This window comes from Chaetomium strumarium (assembly GCF_033439665.1).
Source record: "Chaetomium strumarium strain CBS 333.67 chromosome Unknown B0T15scaffold_4, whole genome shotgun sequence".
NCBI classification, from domain to species: domain Eukaryota; kingdom Fungi; phylum Ascomycota; class Sordariomycetes; order Sordariales; family Chaetomiaceae; genus Chaetomium; species Chaetomium strumarium.
Genome location: NW_026944432.1, coordinates 3,904,601 through 3,921,519, shown reverse-complemented (window position 1 = coordinate 3,921,519; position 16,919 = coordinate 3,904,601). Strand labels below are relative to the sequence as shown.

The 16,919-nt window shown below is 57.1% G+C and overlaps 5 protein-coding genes across 5 annotated transcripts; 3 read left to right on the top strand and 2 right to left on the bottom strand.

Annotated features, from left to right (window-relative positions):
- Positions 1-99: 99 nt before the first annotated feature.
- Positions 100-2,198, bottom strand: B0T15DRAFT_567925 (glycoside hydrolase superfamily). Its single transcript, XM_062870739.1, has 2 exons — positions 645-2,198; positions 100-576 (listed from the first exon to the last, which is right to left on the bottom strand). The coding sequence occupies exons 1-2, from the start codon at positions 2,023-2,025 to the stop codon at positions 446-448; spliced, it is 1,512 nt and encodes a 503-aa protein (XP_062722030.1). The 5' UTR covers positions 2,026-2,198; the 3' UTR covers positions 100-445.
- Positions 2,199-2,416: 218 nt separating this feature from the next.
- Positions 2,417-5,639, top strand: B0T15DRAFT_222915 (bacterial alpha-L-rhamnosidase-domain-containing protein). Its single transcript, XM_062862832.1, has 3 exons — positions 2,417-4,096; positions 4,169-4,522; positions 4,595-5,639. The coding sequence occupies exons 1-3, from the start codon at positions 2,645-2,647 to the stop codon at positions 5,534-5,536; spliced, it is 2,748 nt and encodes a 915-aa protein (XP_062722029.1). The 5' UTR covers positions 2,417-2,644; the 3' UTR covers positions 5,537-5,639.
- A 2,182-nt stretch (positions 5,640-7,821) lies between these two features.
- On the top strand, positions 7,822-9,819 carry B0T15DRAFT_485659 (cytochrome P450; the record flags this gene model as incomplete). The annotated part of the gene is made up of 4 exons (XM_062866302.1): positions 7,822-7,887; positions 8,234-9,340; positions 9,406-9,572; positions 9,651-9,819. The coding sequence occupies 4 exons, from the start codon at positions 7,822-7,824 to the stop codon at positions 9,817-9,819; spliced, it is 1,509 nt and encodes a 502-aa protein (XP_062722028.1).
- A 1,990-nt stretch (positions 9,820-11,809) lies between these two features.
- B0T15DRAFT_398393 (heterokaryon incompatibility protein-domain-containing protein) lies at positions 11,810-14,027 on the bottom strand (the record flags this gene model as incomplete). The annotated part of the gene is made up of 3 exons (XM_062864953.1): positions 11,810-12,299; positions 12,358-12,897; positions 13,033-14,027. 3 exons carry the CDS (start codon positions 14,025-14,027, stop codon positions 11,810-11,812), a joined length of 2,025 nt encoding a protein of 674 aa, XP_062722027.1.
- Positions 14,028-15,645: 1,618 nt separating this feature from the next.
- Positions 15,646-16,919, top strand: B0T15DRAFT_512074 (Intradiol ring-cleavage dioxygenase; the record flags this gene model as incomplete). The annotated part of the gene is made up of 2 exons (XM_062867955.1): positions 15,646-15,892; positions 15,958-16,919. The coding sequence occupies 2 exons, from the start codon at positions 15,646-15,648 to the stop codon at positions 16,917-16,919; spliced, it is 1,209 nt and encodes a 402-aa protein (XP_062722026.1).

The following is a 16,919-nucleotide window of genomic DNA, read 5'->3' as shown; positions in this document are numbered from 1 at the left end:
CCCAGCAGTTTCCCGACGCGTTTTCCGACGGCCACGGCACTAGCGGCAGGAACCGTTCACGTCACGTTCGCATCCTGATCATGGGTCAATGCCGGGAACAGTGCTCATCGCGGGTCAAAGCACCCCGAAGGCCATATGTTTGCCATCGTCATGGTTCTTCTTGGATGCTATGGCTTCGCTTTAGTAACAGCCATGGCCCGAAGTTCGGGATAACGTCATGACGAGACCAGGTGCAAGCAGGAAGCGACGGGTTACGGTAGGGCATAGCGTGCACCCCAGCACGGGAGCAGGGGGGACGGGAACGGCAAGCGAGGATGACAAAGGCTAGCAAGATTGAGAATATTGGGCTGGTATCTAATTGTCTTGTACATCTATGTGTCGTATCCCAACAGTCTAAGGTACCTAGAGCTTAGAGACGTCGACCTGCCATGCGACCAATATTAGTCTAAGAAGCTGCTCTCCTCCGACTCTTGAACGTGTCCCGCAGATAGTATGCCGAGTTCTTGGGCGTCCGCTTCAGCGTCTTGAAGTCCACATGCACAATTCCGTACCGGGGCCCGTAACCTGCTGACCATTCTACAACATTATGATCTGATATTAGCTAGCATGAACACGGAACGAGATAAAGGGGAAATAGCACGCACCGTAGTTGTCCATCAGACTCCACACATAGTATCCTCTGACCACGACGCCATCCTCGTAGATGGCCCGGGATATGGCATCCAGATATAGGCCTAGATATCGCTGTCTGAACTTGTCGTCGACCGCCGTTGCCACGTCATCTTCCCCAACACACGGACAGCCATTTTCCGTGATGATGACGGGAACATGATACCGGTTCCAGACCCAGTTAAGCAGCTTGCGGAACCCGGACGGCGCCACACGCAGCCAACCCATAGCCGAGGCGGGGCCGATCTCCTTCCCTTCGCTGTTGACAGACGTCTCCTCGACATTCCCGGTCCAGTCGTCTTCGGCCGGCGGGTCGGCCAACGCCCGCGCGTACTTGGTGGAGTAGTGGTTCATGCCATAGAAGGCGTTGAACGGGGCGGTGCGGCGCAGGAGCGCCCGCTCGTCAGGCATGAACTCGGGCAGCCGCGCGCCCAGATAGGCCCGCATCTCGGCCGGGTAGTCGGTTCCGAGGAACACCGGGTCGGCAAACCAGCCGATGTAGAACACCATGCGGCGCTCGGCGGCGTCTACGTCGACGGCGCTGGCGGCGTCGTAGGGCTCGTAAAAGTGGCCGTTCAGCACGATGGAAATCTCCCCCGTTTGTGAGGGCTGAAATTCGTCGACGTACATCTGGACGACAGCGGCGTGCGACAGGATGATGGTGTGGCCGACGCGCCACGGTTCTGTCTTGGTGTCGGTGCCGGCTTCGCGGCAGTGTCCCGGGGCCAGCGTGCCGTTGAGGTGGGCAAAGATGGAGATGATGTAAGGCTCGTTGAAGGTCACCCACTTCTTGACGCGGTCGCCGAAGCGGGAGAAGCAGAGCCGTGCGTAGCGCTCGAAGTCGGCGCGGAACTCGGCCGTGTCGAGGAAGGCCCCGTACCGGTCGTAGATGGCCTGCGGCGCATCCCAGTGGTAGAGCGTAACGACAGGCTCGATGCTGCGGGCCAGGAGCCGGTCGATCAGGTCGTTGTAGAATGCGATCCCCTTTTCGTTGATCGGGTCGTTACGTCCGCCGAGCGGGATGATGCGCGACCAGGAGATGGAGAAGCGGTAGACGTCGACGCCGAGGGACGCCATCAGTTCCACGTCCTCGGGCATGTGGTTGTAGTGGTCGCAGCTGATGTCGGCGTTCTCGCCATTGGTGCGGGACGGCTCAAGGTGCGAATATGTGTCCCAGATCGACTTTCCCTTGCCGTCCTGCGAGGCGGCCCCCTCGATCTGGTATGCTGCCGTGGCCGTACCCCAGGCAAAGTCGGCGGGGAGTGGGAGCTCCTGCACGGGCAGGTCGTGGCCGGTTAACGGACTGTAGCTGACTATAACGTCGGAGGCCGAGAACATGGATGCTTCCTGGGACATGGTGGGCAGAGGAGGGCGAGAAGATCAGGAGGGGGTCGACGGGTAGACAAACTAAGGATGGTCAAAGAACTGGTGATACTAGGGAGTCTGACATTGGGCGGCATCTGTGTTTATGGCTTGCAAGTTCCCGTCTTCTTATGAAACATTTATCTTGCACTGTACTCGTATGTACCGTATATTACAGCCCCTGGACAAAATGGTCCCATGAGAGCGCCAACGGGCAAAGGCGGAGCGGGTCCCATCCGCAAAGAACCTACCAAAAGAGCCGGGAACAAGCGCTAACCTAGTAACTAAGGTACAGTAGTTAGTGGGCCACCATTGCTGCAGGGACAGAGGGGTTCAGGGCTCCATAGAACTGGATCTTGCTCGGCATAATTCACTGCGAGGGCAACGCCAAGCTCAATCCTCGAGATCTGACACTCCATGCATGACGGGAGCTCTCTCTTCGGCTCATCATTCCATTCATTAATGTTAGAACTCCCTGTCTGTCCATGCCTCTGGATGTTCTTTCACATTAGGCAACTCTGTCCCAGTAGACGCCACCAACCTTGAACGACAGTAACCCCCCTCACTTTCTCCTCGAATCCCTCCTCTTTCCCTTTCCTAGCAAATCGCGGGCATGGCAACAGTGGTAGACGTCCACTTCGAGCACTACCGCACACTGAATGCGCTGGGCGTCCACGAGACCAAACCGCGACTGTCCTGGAGGTACATCACTGCCCCGCCCGGTTGGAAGCAGCAGGGATACGAGGTCGAACTCTCGGAAGAACGGGAGGAACACACACTCTCGTCAACTATCGCACACACATCGCCTCGCAATATCCTCATCCCCTGGGCATTCGACACAGGCCTACAGTCCCGACAGCGGATATCTATCCGCGTGAGGGCGTGGGGCGAAGATGGCGTGTCCACGGACTGGAGCGAGCCAGCTCGTCTCGAAGTCGGCTTGCTCAACCGGGCCGACTGGATCTGCCAGCGCATCACTGCGCCTTGGGCCCGCTCCGCAGTGGGTGCGGAGGCCGAGCACCTGTACAGAAAGACGTTTCCGGTGAGCACCCCGGTGGCTAGGGCGCGGCTCTACATCACAGCCCAGGGGCTGTACGAGGCCGAGGTAAACGGCCGTCGCATTGGCGACTACTTCCTCGCTCCGGGCTGGACGGCGTACGACGGCAGGCTGCAGTACCAGACCTACGACATCACCTCCGCTCTCTCGTCCGGCACCAACTGCTTGGGTGTTCGCGTCGCCGAGGGCTGGTTTTGCGGTCGGATAGGATTTGAAGGAGGCCATCGAAACATCTGGGGTCCGCATCCGGCTCTGCTGGCGCAGCTCGAGATCACCTACTCCGACGCGGACGGCCGAACGGAAACAATATGCACGGATGCCTCCTGGATGGTGACACGGGGGCCTATTCGGTTGGCCGAGATCTACGACGGGGAGAAGTACGACGCCACGTTGGAGGTGCCGTCCTGGTCATCCGCGGGAGCCGACACGACGTCATCTACTACTAGTACTACTACTTGGGAACCCGCTCAAGTTCTTGCCCCGCTACCTGAGTCTGTCAAACTAACCTCCGGGTTTTCCGAGCCTGTGCGGCGTACCGAGACGGTTCAGCCCGTGAAGAAGATCACCTCACCTTTGGGCAAAACCCTTGTCGACTTTGGCCAGAACCTGGTGGGTTATGTCCGGCTCAAGAGGATCCGCGGGCCGCGCGGTCACAAGATTACATTGTCCCACGCCGAGGTTCTGGAGAACGGAGAGTTGGGTACCCGCCCGTTGAGACTTTGTAAGGCAATAGACGAGTATGTGCTCAAAGGGGCCGAGGAAGAGCAGTACGAGCCACGATTTACCTTCCACGGATTCCGGTATACGCAAGTGGACGGCTGGCCTGGGGATGACCTTGATCTGCTGGCGTCGACCGAGGCCGTGGTATGCCATACCGACATGAAGAGCGCCGGTTCGTTCGATTGTTCGGAGCCGCTTTTAAACAAGCTGTATCAGAACGTGCGGTGGAGCATGAGAGGGAACTTCCTCTCAGTCCCCACCGACTGCCCTCAGCGTGACGAGCGGCTGGTATGTCTAATTTACTCTCCTTAGTGCTAGTATTTCCATTCCCGTAATGGATGGCTGACCATTGGTGGACAGGGGTGGACCGGGGATCTCGCCCTCTTTGCGCCCACGGCCGTGCTGGTCTACGACTGCTTCAACATCCTCAAGAACTGGCTTATCGATGTCGACCATGACCAAGGCGTGCTTGGAGGCGTTCCGCCCATGGTTAGCCCCAACGCTACCCTCCCAGATCCCGTATGGTGTAGGAGGGTCCCATGCGCCATTTGGCATGATGTGACGATCCTGGCTCCCTGGAACCTGTACCAAGAGACGGGCGACTTGAGCATCCTGGCGCAGCAGTACGGCAGCATGCTGGAGTGGATGAGAGTGCTGCCGCGGAACAAGACGGGCGCAACACACCTGTGGGATCCGAGTCCCTTTCAGCTGGGGGTGAGTGTACTCATATCCAACACGGACAGTGTTCACCGTGACTAACATCCCGCCCTTCTACTCCTCATCCAGGACTGGCTCGACCCCGCCGCACCACCAGACCAGCCCTGGAAATCCGCCACCGACGCCAAGATGGTGGCCAACATGTTCCTCATCCAGAGCCTAGACATAATATCCGAGATTTCAGCCCTGCTCGGTCGCGCCCCCGAGGCAACCCACTTCCGCACCGAAGCCGCGTCGGCCCGCGCCGAGTTCCACGCCGAATACGTCACTCCCAACGGCCGCATCGTCTCCGACACGCAAGCCGCCTACGCGCTGGCCATCAGCCTCAACATCCTGCAACAACAACAACACCCTGCACAGTTCGCGCGCGCGGGGGCCCGGCTCGCCGAGCTTGTGCGCAAGAACAACTTCCGCATCGGCACCGGCTTCGCGGGGACCCCTTTTCTTTGTGAAGCGCTCGCGGCCACGGGCCATCTGCAGGTTGCGTATGCCGCGCTGCTGGAGACGGGGTGCCCCTCGTGGCTGTACCCCGTCACGATGGGCGCCACGACCGTGTGGGAGAGATGGGACAGCATGTTACCGGACGGGCGCATCAACCCGGGCGAGATGACCTCGTTTAATCACTATGCCTTTGGGGCGGTGGCCAAGTTCTTGTATGAGCGCGTGGCGGGGCTGAAGAGGTTGGAGCCGGGGTGGACGAGGTGTCGGGTTGCGCCCGCGGTTGGCGCTGAGTTTACGCGGGCGGCGGCGACGCATGTTACGCCACAGGGGACGGTTTCTTGTGAGTGGAATACGGTTCCTGTGGATGAGAACGGTGGTGGAGAGGACAAGACGGAAGTGATGCGGTTGAGGGTGTCGGCGCCGTATGGAACGACGGTGGAGGTTGTCTTGCCGGTGCTGGGTGAGGGGGAGAGGTGGGAGACGGTGGTTGGACCTGGTACGTGGTCGTTCGAGTCGACCTTTAGGAGAAACTATGAGTGGCCGGTGCTGCCTCTGAAGCCGAAGTCTTGAGGTAGAACAGGGGGTTCGGACATCCGGACTAGACCATTCCCAACCCTTCCTTTGTAGCACGGTAGTCGCAGATCGAATGTTGGATGTAATATACATCTTCACACCTTGGCTCCAAAGGCATCTAGTGCATGGCTTATCGGACCGTGATTTATCGCTCTGATACAGGTGATAAACGAACAATAAAGATTATCACCGCTATCTATATTTTATACGTTCCCAGCAATCGCCCGGCCGTGGACTTTGCGTGCTGTTTGAGACGAGGAAGGTTGCCCTGGATTGGCCTGGTAATGGTGATCTGGGATAATGATTTTGGACATCTCTCGCGGATCGACCGTCATACTAGGTATCCTGTCTACAACAACTTCCCGCTCTTGGGTTCGCGGGTTTCCGCGAGACGAGTGCCGAATCACCACCGGCCTAATATGTGGTGACTCTGCCGAAGCCAATAGTGAGTTGGCGACCTTACAACCAGATAACTGGTTGCATGCCCCTCCAAGCAAGTCTGAGGATCGTCGGATTTGTCGTGTCCCGAGCTCGCGACGCGAGGGGTTGCAGCAATGCGGAGGGGGTGACATTTGCTTTCAAATCCCGCTCTGACGAGAGGAGATCAAGCCGCTTATTGCCTTGGATGATTCCAGCACCGATGTACTACCCGCGTGTCAGAATGGCAAAGCAGGGTGATGCGTTTAATTCGGGAGATGGGGTACCTCGTTCTTAGGAGGAGTTGGCGGAGCGAAGTAGGATTCCGTGGGGGGTAGTGGAAGAAGGTATACTACTACTGTGGTCGCGTGCATAAAGAAAACCCCCTAGTCAAGTACCTGTGGGTCACAACACTCGACGCGTTTTGACCAATCAGCTGAACTTATCGAGCCCCCTGTTTTTTCGACAGCCATCTCGTTTCTCGTTAAACGCACTCAACGCAATCATCGCAGTTGACGCACTCAACGTAGTCAACGCAGTCAACGCAATCCAGCAATACAATGGCACGGCCACAAGGGTCAAGTGGTACGAAACAGTTGACTACCGAACAACGCCAACGCGTTCGAGTCTTATACTTCGATGCAGCCAAAAGCCAAGCTGAGATCCATCGTATCACTGGCTATACTAAGGCCCAGATCCGGACTGCGATTCGCGCTCCTGATACAACTGCCTACCGGAGTATTGGCCGGCCTCGGACATTAACGCCAGAGCAAGAAGAAGAGCTTATTCAGTTTGTTTGTTCCAGCAAAAAGACTCGTCGAATAGGCTTCCTCGAACTCTCGGCTATCATCTTCGCTGGGGTCTTCGGCGTTTAGGTGATCAAGCATGCCCTTTATCGACTCGGCTTCCGCCGGCGAGTTGCTCGTAAGAAGCCACCGATTACCGAACGAACCCGGCAACTCCGTTTAGCTTGGGCGCAAGAGCATGAACATTGGACCCTTGAACAATGGGCAAAGATCCTTTGGACCGATGAGACTTGGGTTACTGGCGGGCCACATCGGAAGCAATATGTTACCCGGCGGCAAGGCGAAGAGTAGGATCCTACTTGCATTGTAGAAAAGCATCAACGTAAAGGAGGCTAGATGTTCTGGGGTTGCTTCTCTAGCTTGGGTAAAGGCCCTGGACTCTTTTGGGAAAAGGACTAGGGGAAGATCAACGCTGAGACGTACCGCGCACGAACTGTCCCTGTCATTCATGGCTGGATACAGATGTATAAGGCACAGCTTGGTGAAGATCTAATCTTGATGCAAGATAGTGCTCCAGGGCATATAGCTGCAGAGACGAAGGAGGATCTCAGGGAGAGAGGCATTGTTATGATGGAGTGGCCACCTTTCTCACCAGACTTGAACCCAATCGAGTCCTGTTGGAATTGGATGAAGGACTGGATTGAAGACCGGTATGGCCTTGAAGAAAGGCCCTCGTATGACAAGCTTCGCGAATATGTTAAGGAGGCTTGGGAGGCATTGCCGGACGACTACTTGAAGCAGCTGTTGGCCTCAATGCCAGAGCGCTGCAAAGCTGTTATTGCAGCCAACGGGATGCATACAAAATACTAGCTAGTGGTTTGGTATATTTAGTGTAGAAATAAGCGGGTATCATTGCCTGAATCAGCGAGGGTACCCCGCATGGAGGTTTTTATTACCCATCATACCACAGTACAAGTACTGGAGTCTACTAGTGATCAACGGGTTACATCCTCTAAGGAAACACGAGACCCGATGTTACCGCTCGCCGACGTTCTCGAATCTGCTAAGATATTCCGATGTGACTTTGGTCACTAGTAGTGATCTCGCGTCACATCCGACATGCCAATCCGCGATGGCGCGGGGTCATTCAAATGCGACTCAGAAGTGCCGGTTCTGACGGTGATGGTGAACAGCCAAAGGATGATCGTTCCAGGGGCTTATAAAAGTACAAAACTATTAGCACCCGATATCATCCAACACATCGAAACTTATCCATTCGATGTTCGCTGCATTCCCAACGTTCATCTGCGGCATCCCCTGACCCCTCACCGAGAAGCCAAACAGGCAACCCCCCCCGGTGCTCGACTGGAGACATGGAAACCGTATCCCCTTACGATGCATGTGCGTCTGTGGCTCGACTTGCGCTGGTATCGGTCTCTATTGTGTTAGCCCTGGTAAAGCACCCATTCCAAACGCATAGTCCAATGTGGCTTCTAGTATTCTCGAGCTACTGACAACGAGTTTTGCCCAGTGTCTCGGCTATCTAATCTGGACAGCGGCGTACAATGTCTTTCTCCACCCCCTGCGCTCATACCCAGGGCCGACACTCTGGGCTATGTCGCGCATTCCCTACACCCGCGGCTTCCTGAGCGGCGACATGCACCATCGCATCCTCGAGCTTCACAAGACGTACGGTCCTGTCGTACGGGTGGCCCCGGACTTCTTGTCCTACAGCCACCCGGATGCCCTAAAGGAGATCCGGGGTCACCGTAAAGGGGGCAGGGTCGAGCACCCCAAGGATCCGGTTCATGTTGGCGCCAACGTCGACTCGGTCTTCGGCGCGGATCGTGACAACCACACCCGGATGCGGCGGGCGATGGCTCACGGCTTTTCCGCCCAAGCGATCGCTGAGCAGCAGCCCATCATTCAGAAGTATGTCGACCTCATGATCCGGCGGCTGCATGAAGAGTGCGCCGGCGGAACGCGGTCGGTGGACGTGGTGAAGTGGTTCAACTTCGCCACGTTCGATATCATCGGCGATCTGGCTTTTGGCGAGCCCTTTAGCTGCCTGGAAGGCTCGACGTACCACCCTTGGGTTGCCATGATCTTCTCCAGCGTCAAGGACCTTGCTTGGTCCATCAACTTGAACCGGTATCCGGCCATCGCACCGCTACTGAAGAGACTTCTGGTGCCGAAGGAGGTCATGTCCAAGTTTGCCCAACATCGAGCACTGTCGGAGGAAAGGGTGCGGAACAGACTTGCCATAGACACCGATCGTCCGGACTTCCTCGACGCAATGACAAAGCGGCGAGGTGATGCGAAGGAATTGACCTTCCAGGAACTGGTAGGCAATGCGTCCCTCCTCATCACAGCCGGGTCGGAGACGACGGCCACGGCGCTGTCGGCGGCAACGTACTACTTGGGCATGAACCCTCGTGCATTGGCCCGTCTGACCGCCGAGGTCAGGTCCACGTTTGCACGGGAGGACGAGATCGACCTCCTCAGCGTCCAGAATCTGACGTATATGCTGGCCGTGCTGGACGAGGCGCTGCGCATGTATCCGCCCGCGCCCGGCGGACAGCCGCGGAAGATCCACAAAGACGGCGATGTGATTCTGGGCCGGTTTGTGCCTGGCGGTGTAAGTCGAGAATATCATCTGACGAGCGGAGAGATATAAAGATCTACTGTCTGACTCCACGGCAGACCGTTGTCGAAAACTGGCAGTGGCCCATGTGCCATAACCCGGCCTGGTTCACACGGCCTGATGACTTCGTCCCCGAGCGCTGGCTTGGCGATCCGCGCTTCGCGGGCGATACGAAGGAGGCGCGTCAGCCCTTCTCCTACGGGCCGCGGAATTGTATCGGGAAGAAGTACGCATGTCGTTCCTAACCTTCGTTTTCCATTATTTTATGCTCGGCTGACTCAGTTTCATTTTCGCTTCCAACTAGCCTCGCATACGCCGAGATGCGCCTGATCCTCGCCAGGGTCGTATGGGCTTTCGACATCAAGCTGGCCGAGGATGCCAAGGGGTGGGACGAGAGAAGCAAGATGTATCTTTTATGGGAAAAGGGCCCTGTGAATGTGTTCTTGACGCCGCGGGAATCTGAGAGTGTCTGAGAAACGGAGCGAAGGACGGCAGCGAGGTAGCACCCCTGCTTCTTGAACCAGCCCTCGTCCTGTGTGTAGTCGAAGTTATCCCAGACGTGCTGCATCATCCAGGCTGCGGCCGCAGGCTCTTTAGAGGTGCTTCAGCCAAGCGCCAGGAGATGTAAGCATATGGGTAAGGTAGCGAACTCACAGTTTGGCCATGACGCGCCCTCCTTCATGGCAGTGAAACCGAAGATGTTCAACTCGTTATGCACCACAAAGCCCGACGCATTGTACAGTAACTGGGCTGTCTCGGTGCCCCTCGGAGCCCATGTATCGGCCATATAGTTCCACAGAGCCATCTGGGGCTCTGCGAGACTTGTCTGGTCGGCCGCCCAGTAGTTCATCTGCAAGTTGATGTTCGCGTGGTAGTCGCCGCTCCACGCAGCCTGTAGCCCCTCCGCCCAGCGTCCCTGCAGGTTTGCCGGCAGCGAATTCCGTCGGGACGAAGAGATGAGCAGGTGCCGCGAGTAGTCAAAGAGCAGAGCTTCCAAGTAAGGATCGCCGCTGCCCGAGCGGTAGTAGCTCGATAAAAGTGCTGATGTCTCTACTCCGACAGATCCCTTCGCGTCGGGGAGGTCTAGGGAGAAGGCGCCTTGGAGGGAGGAGTAGTCTCGAAGATCCGCCGTAAGGAGTTGCTAATATGTTTTCTTTGCTGCCCTGGACGACGCTCGTTCGACGTGCGGTCCGGGGTCGTCTCCCCTGAAATCAAAGCCGTTGGCCGCATTTCCTCTCTTCTGGTCGTAGTCGGTCGCCGCGGAGATGACGAGCGTCAAGGATCTGTCATGCGGCGCAGGGGAAACTCTTAATACATTCCCCAAACACTTTGCAGATATGACACTGCTCTGTCCGCCTGCCACCGCTACGATGGCTTCGTACTTCATGCCCTCGGGGGGGGGAGGGGGGGGCAGCCTAGGTGTAGCCGGTCAACCGAGAAGAGCTCTTCCCGCAGGACAGCTGCAATGGTGAAGATGGAACTAGCAGGTTCTCAAGTGAACAGAAACAGCCGGCAAAGCTGTGCTCGAGCTGAGGTGGTATACGCAGACTTGGTCCGGATAGGAGCAGAACACCGAATGTCGAAGAGCTGGACTGGCCTGTCTGGGAGACTGTAGTGTGGACTCCAGTAGTCAGATCGAGCGAGCGATTATAGACCGTGTAGTTGGCCACTCCATCAAAGGCGACACTGAGGTTGCCCATAACACGGTAGGAACCGTAGTTGTCCCCTGGACCCAACAGGGGTGATACGTCTGGGAGTTGTCAAAATGTTGATAAGCAATCATACGGTATTTGACACGCGAAAGAGGTGTACCTCCAATCCCATTCTTGAAGATCTCGCTACGGATCTCACGTAGGAAGCTGCTCTTCGAGGTTATAGTGTTGCCGCCCCGGTAGCTCTAGGGACAGCGGTTAATGAACTGCCATTCCTGTGCGTACCATGCTGCCGAGAGATCGGTGCTCACGGAGTTCTCAAACGGGCCTCCTGACCATAATGAGTCGATGTTCAGAAGCGGTTTCTCAGAGCCAGGTGCTCCAAATGGGATAGCTGCGGCCCATCAGTAACGTCAGTTACTACTAGTACTAGTAGTTCGTACTCTGGCCCTGGAAATGGCAGTATCAGAGTACTCACCCCCGAGTTTCCCGTTTCCGACTGGGTATCCCGTCTTTAAGATGTAGTCGTCGCTAAGCTAGTCAGATTTGTGATTTCTCAGGTACTATTGTTTATGTTCTCGATCAAGCTTTCCCATTGCGCTCGGCCCTCGGGCTATTCCTCGCCCGTAAAGTTTCCGCTGGGGAAGGGGCGGAAGATGAGGCCCCGCACTGCTACGTCGGCTCCAATTACCGGGCCGAGAGCCTGCATCCGGCAGTTTGGAGGTGTGCTGATGCTCGAAGTGACGGACCTGCACCGCCAATAGAAGGAAATCATGCTTGCACCTGCAGTTCCTACTTGTGTTCAGCCCTCTCACCCCATAATCACCTCCTTCCAGACAGGTCCAGGGCTGAAGCTTCGATGGACAGCCGATTTGAGCACGGTCCCCAAGCCTCGCCGCTCAGCAACCCCACCATGCCACTCAATGACCATGACGTGGTAGGCCTTCCACTCTCTCGGCCGCACCGTCCAGTGCACCTCGTCCTCATCGCCTTGCGACTCCGAGAGGAGAATGACCTCGAACGGTCGCTCGGACTCGAAAAATGTTGTTTCATGAAACCCGTCTAATCCTAACCTTCCACACCGACGCCCATCCGTGCCAATAAGGTCTCCTCGCGGCCAAAAGACATCAATGTTCTGTAGCTTGACGTAGATGACTATAGTCCAGAACTGCAATAGGTGGTATGGATACAGCCGTGGCGGCTCGGCGCCGGCCTGACTTGTTTCGGTAGTGTCGACAGGGCCGGGGCCCAGGTCCAGAGTGGGCATGGTCCGCGATGTCCGGAGACCCCGGAACGGGACACTTAAACGGGCTTCGCCGTCCGTAACCCTCTGTATCCGTACCACCGCTCTCTGGGAACAATTCCAGATTCTCCGCGGGATCCCAAACAGGGCTTACCACCCCGGCGGGACTCCCCTTATACCAGACAATCCACGTCTGGTCGCGTAGCCAGCCGCGTGTATCAATGGTTCCGATACGCAAGAACCCAAGCGAGTCCCGCCACCCGGCCCACGAGTAACTCGGAAACCCACGTCGACGGCCAGCCGCCGGGCCGCGTAGCAGAACATACCTGTCGAACTGGCTGGTGGGAAGGCCCTGCAGCATGCGGCACCGGAGCTTGTGGGAGAGGCGGCGCAGGATGCCCGCCATGGCGCGGAGGGCGTCGGCGTCGTTTGTCAGGGCGCGGCGGGTGTAGTAGAGGAGGAAAACTTCGTACTGATGCGCCGGACCGTCGGTGGTAATGATGGCATCGGCGAGCATGGATGTCAGGCTGGCTTCCTGCCGTCCGAGCGTGGGGTCGTCGGCGCAGACTTCGAGGAACTCACTTTCGCGGCAGCGGAAAACGACCGAGTCGGGGAAGAAATATAGGATTCGTCGAGATAGAACGTGCTCTTGGAACCTGTGCGGTAGCATATATCTTTAGCCTCGGCGTTCTTGAGGTTCCCTACGAGAACACTTTGGGCCGGTCGAAGGTGACATAAAGGGAAAGAAGAGGAAAGGGAGCTAAACGTCAACGAATGCCGGGGCCACGAACGTCCATGCCCTGGTTTCATATACACTCCTCTGCAATTGGAGCTCCGTGCCCACGTAGACCCCCATGGAGACCCCCTGCTTTACCTGCTTGACAAGAACTCGTCCCGCTCGCTCCCCCGGCTGCACGCCGGGAAGGCCGGCATTGGAGTCGTGGCCATTTGCCGCCACAATGCTAATCCATGCTCGCTCGTAGATCTGATCCATGACGTTAACGCCCTTTTCGAGATCGTCCGAGCTATTTTGCAGCAAGCACAGCGCGTCGACCCAGAGGAAGCGGATGTTTAGTCTTTTGGCCAAGAGAATCGCATCCTGGAGCGTCCTGGGCAGCCGTCTAGGGAACTCGAGAAGGGCACCGGGCACCATGAGTTTGTCCAGATTTGCCTTGGTAAGTCGGAAGGTCGGGTAGGAGCCCCAGACGTAGCTGAGCACCGCGTACTGGACGGGTTCGGTCTTCTGGACGATGCAACCCCGGATCGTGTCGATGAATCGTAGGAAGCGCAATCCGGGGAAGGCCTCGCCAAACATCATCGTATGCGGAAATAAGACACAGATGTGGTGAGATGTGCAGTGGTCGATCCATCCAGCCACCCTCGACACATCGAGCTCAACGGGGAGTTTTGGGAGGAGGTACGAGTGCGGTGGGCTTGCACCGGAGGCGGAGGAACATGAATCTGACCCAAAGGCCAGCCAGACGTCCTCCTGACCCGTGATGACGAACCCGCCTCTTGTCCGCGTAACGGTTCGAGGAGCCCAGACCACTTCAACATCTCGGCCGGGGGACAGGGGAAGGCGCGACGAGTTGAGGTTTCTGTACAGCAGCGTTGCCTCACATGCTAACAGGCAAAACGGACAATCGCTCTGGAGGATGCGAGACGCAGCTCCCAAGCAATACGTATTGTCCGACTTGTCCACCCTCCGACGGTCGTCTCGCGTTCCGGCTGCAAATTCCGAAAAGGGTATCTTGTCGCAGTAGCTGCAAAGGTCTGCCTGTGCCATCATAAAGGGAGCGTTGGTAGTACCTTCTTTCCTATTGCTGCGGCTGACTGACGAGGACCCGCTCCTCCACAACCTTTTTGCGTAGGTACTATCGCACGTGATACACACTGAAGCCGGCTTTATTAGCCGCAGACAGTGGCATCTCGTGTATGACGAGGTCACCAATAGGAGCGGGGGAACCCACCCCCTTTTAACCTCATGTTACCAGTACACGCACTAGTCTGTTATCAATAGGAAGAGTGTTTAAAACAAAGGATGGAAGCGAGGAAGAAACGCTTCGCTTAATTTACTGGGCTTGTGTCGCAAAATTCTCAGTAGCCACTGGATGCCACGGCAAAAACACGTCGCCAACCGCTGCTGGCTCGAGTGTAAGTACATCGCCGTTGTATACTGTGCGAATCTTATAGCCTTAGGGAGGGCAGCCATTTTGAGTCGAGCAGATTTACAGCGTTCATCTTGACATTATGTAGAACTTGTTCATAAAAGATAGACTGACCAAGTCGGAACAATGAAACCCTTACTCAGTCCTGCTCAGGGTCAGGCGGCAACTGCTGAGTTCCGACGAAGCTAAAAATGCGTGGTTTCGATCATAGAGTGGTAAAACGGTGTTGGGACGACCCAGGGGTAGTAAATGTGAGTGTGTCCATGGAAGAAGATTCTGCCTTGTGGCTGATAGAGGGCGACATGAGACCCCTATGGATGTATGAGATGACAACGGTACGGCATCTTCCGGGCAACCTGTCATCTGCCTCGGGCCGCGTGTCTGTGTCATGACAGGCTCGGCCGGTGTGCTTGCTTGCAGTTCAATGATGTAGAGCTTGAGAAAACCGGGTCCGTAGAGCTTACGAATACTTGGGCTGTCATTAGTGGCTGTGGTCCCGGATGCAGGGCAGGTTTGCCTCTGGATTTTTTAGACTATGGAAAATTGGGAATCGAAGGGGTTTACACCAGAGAGTTGATGGATGACGTTGAACGGTTGGATACGTGCTACCGTCGCTGCGGCTGAAGACGAAGGTAGAAGTTCGCCCGTTGTACGCGTAGACGGTGTGGATCTCGGATGACGACGTCGCCCGCGATGGCCAGGGTCCATCACCGTCCCCTAACCCATGCCTCGCCGCAACGGCAGTCCAATGGTATATGCTGCCAATCTTGCGGAGTAAACATGACACCTAGCCACTCTTCGCAGATTGGTGAAAATCTCAATGAAAACGATGTAGTGTCGATCTGTTAAAATCGTCAGCGGTCGTCGTCACCCGCTCCGGGGCTCCATCCGAGCCTTCAGGGGCGATCCTCGCCGGAGCCGCCCACATCCCGTCCCGCCAATGGGCGACCTTGTAATCACGGCCGCGTCCAACCCTTCACCGGGGACGGTGATGTCCGAACCTTCCTGAGCAAGAACCAAGCCACGACTCCGTGGCTCGCTATGGAGCGATCGCCGTCAAATGCCGAAGCCTCACCAAGCCCAGGGGAGCGGTAGGAAACGAGGGACGAGAGTGCTAGTATAAAGAGGCAGCTCTGTGTCCCGAGTACTGGGTTTTCTGACTCATCAACTCTGAACATCTGCCATGCTTTATTACTTGTACACCAAGTTTATCTCTCGCTACATCACTCTGGCACAATGGTCGGCATTTCCAAGCTCGCGGTAGCTCTTCTTGCCGCGTCCGCCACCGCCCATCCCGGCGAATCCCACGATGCGCACCAGATGAAGCGTGAGATCGTTGCTCGGGATCACGCTGCCAGAGTGGCCGCACGATTGCTCGGCTCTTGCGCCAACACCGAAGCTGCCCGTGCTCTGAAGCAACGGTCCATCCAGCGCCGCGCGGAGGTCGTCAAGACGCTCCGGGAGAAGAAGAGCATCAAGACTCGTATGTCGTAACAGTGTTTCCGTATCAAGGAGCGAATGTGAGATGAGACGACTAACACGAGGCAGCTCCCAAGAAGTATCGACGCGACCTCGAAGCCCTCGAGGTCTGGGAAGAGATCAACCACAACATGACGGGCGTGTCTGCCAACAATATGTTCACCGCACTCGAGACCGTCTTCGACGCCAACACTTCCTGCATCCTCGCTCCGGAGGTCACGGACGGACCGTACTACATCGTGGGCGAGTACCTCCGCAGCAACGTCAAGGAAGCGCAGTACTCGGACGGCGTCGACCTGTTCCTCGAGGTGCAGTACGTCGACGTCAACACGTGCGAGCCGGTGCCGACGGTGGCGGTGGACCTCTGGAACTGCAACGCCACTGGCGTCTACTCGGGCATCAGCACGTCGGGCAACTACGCGGCCGACGGCTACAACTCGACGTACCTGCGCGGCATCCAGCTGACCGACCACGACGGCGTCGCCCAGTTCGAGACCATCTTCCCGGGCCACTACGACGGCCGCGCCACCCACACCCACCTGCTGGCCCATACCAACGCCACCGTCATGCCCAACGGCACCATCTCCGTGTGGCACGCCCCCGTGGCCCACATCGGCCAGCTGTTCTGGCCCGAGGCCCTGCGCTCGGCCGTCGAGGCCGTCTACCCGTACAACACCAACGCGCAGTCCGTCACCAGCAACGCCGACGACATGTGGAGCATCGTGCAGGCCGACGCCAACTACGATCCCTTCCCACACTTTGTGTACCTCGGCGAGGATATCACCGATGGTCTCTTTGCCTGGATCCAAATTGGTATCAACGCGAGCGCGGATTACTCGGCCGACGACTACTACAGCGTGGCGGCGTACATTGATGCCGATGGCGGCCATGCCATGAGTGGGGGGATGGGTAGTGGTGGTGGTGGTATGGGTGGTGGCCCTGGCGGCGGCAATGGTACTACGAACGGCACTGCGCCTTCGGGTGACATGCCCACCGGCGGCGTGCCGCCTTCTCCTGTGCCCTCGGCTTGA

Coding starts and splice junctions, on each gene's coding strand:
- B0T15DRAFT_222915 (XM_062862832.1), top strand. CDS start 2,645: ATGGCAACAGTGGTAGACGTCCACTTCGAGCACTACCGCACACTGAAT. Junction 4,097..4,168: donor CTCAGCGTGACGAGCGGCTG/GTATGTCTAATT, acceptor ATTGGTGGACAG/GGGTGGACCGGGGATCTCGC. Junction 4,523..4,594: donor CGAGTCCCTTTCAGCTGGGG/GTGAGTGTACTC, acceptor CTCCTCATCCAG/GACTGGCTCGACCCCGCCGC.
- B0T15DRAFT_567925 (XM_062870739.1), bottom strand. CDS start 2,025: ATGTCCCAGGAAGCATCCATGTTCTCGGCCTCCGACGTTATAGTCAGC. Junction 577..644: donor GAGTCTGATGGACAACTACG/GTGCGTGCTATT, acceptor ATAATGTTGTAG/AATGGTCAGCAGGTTACGGG.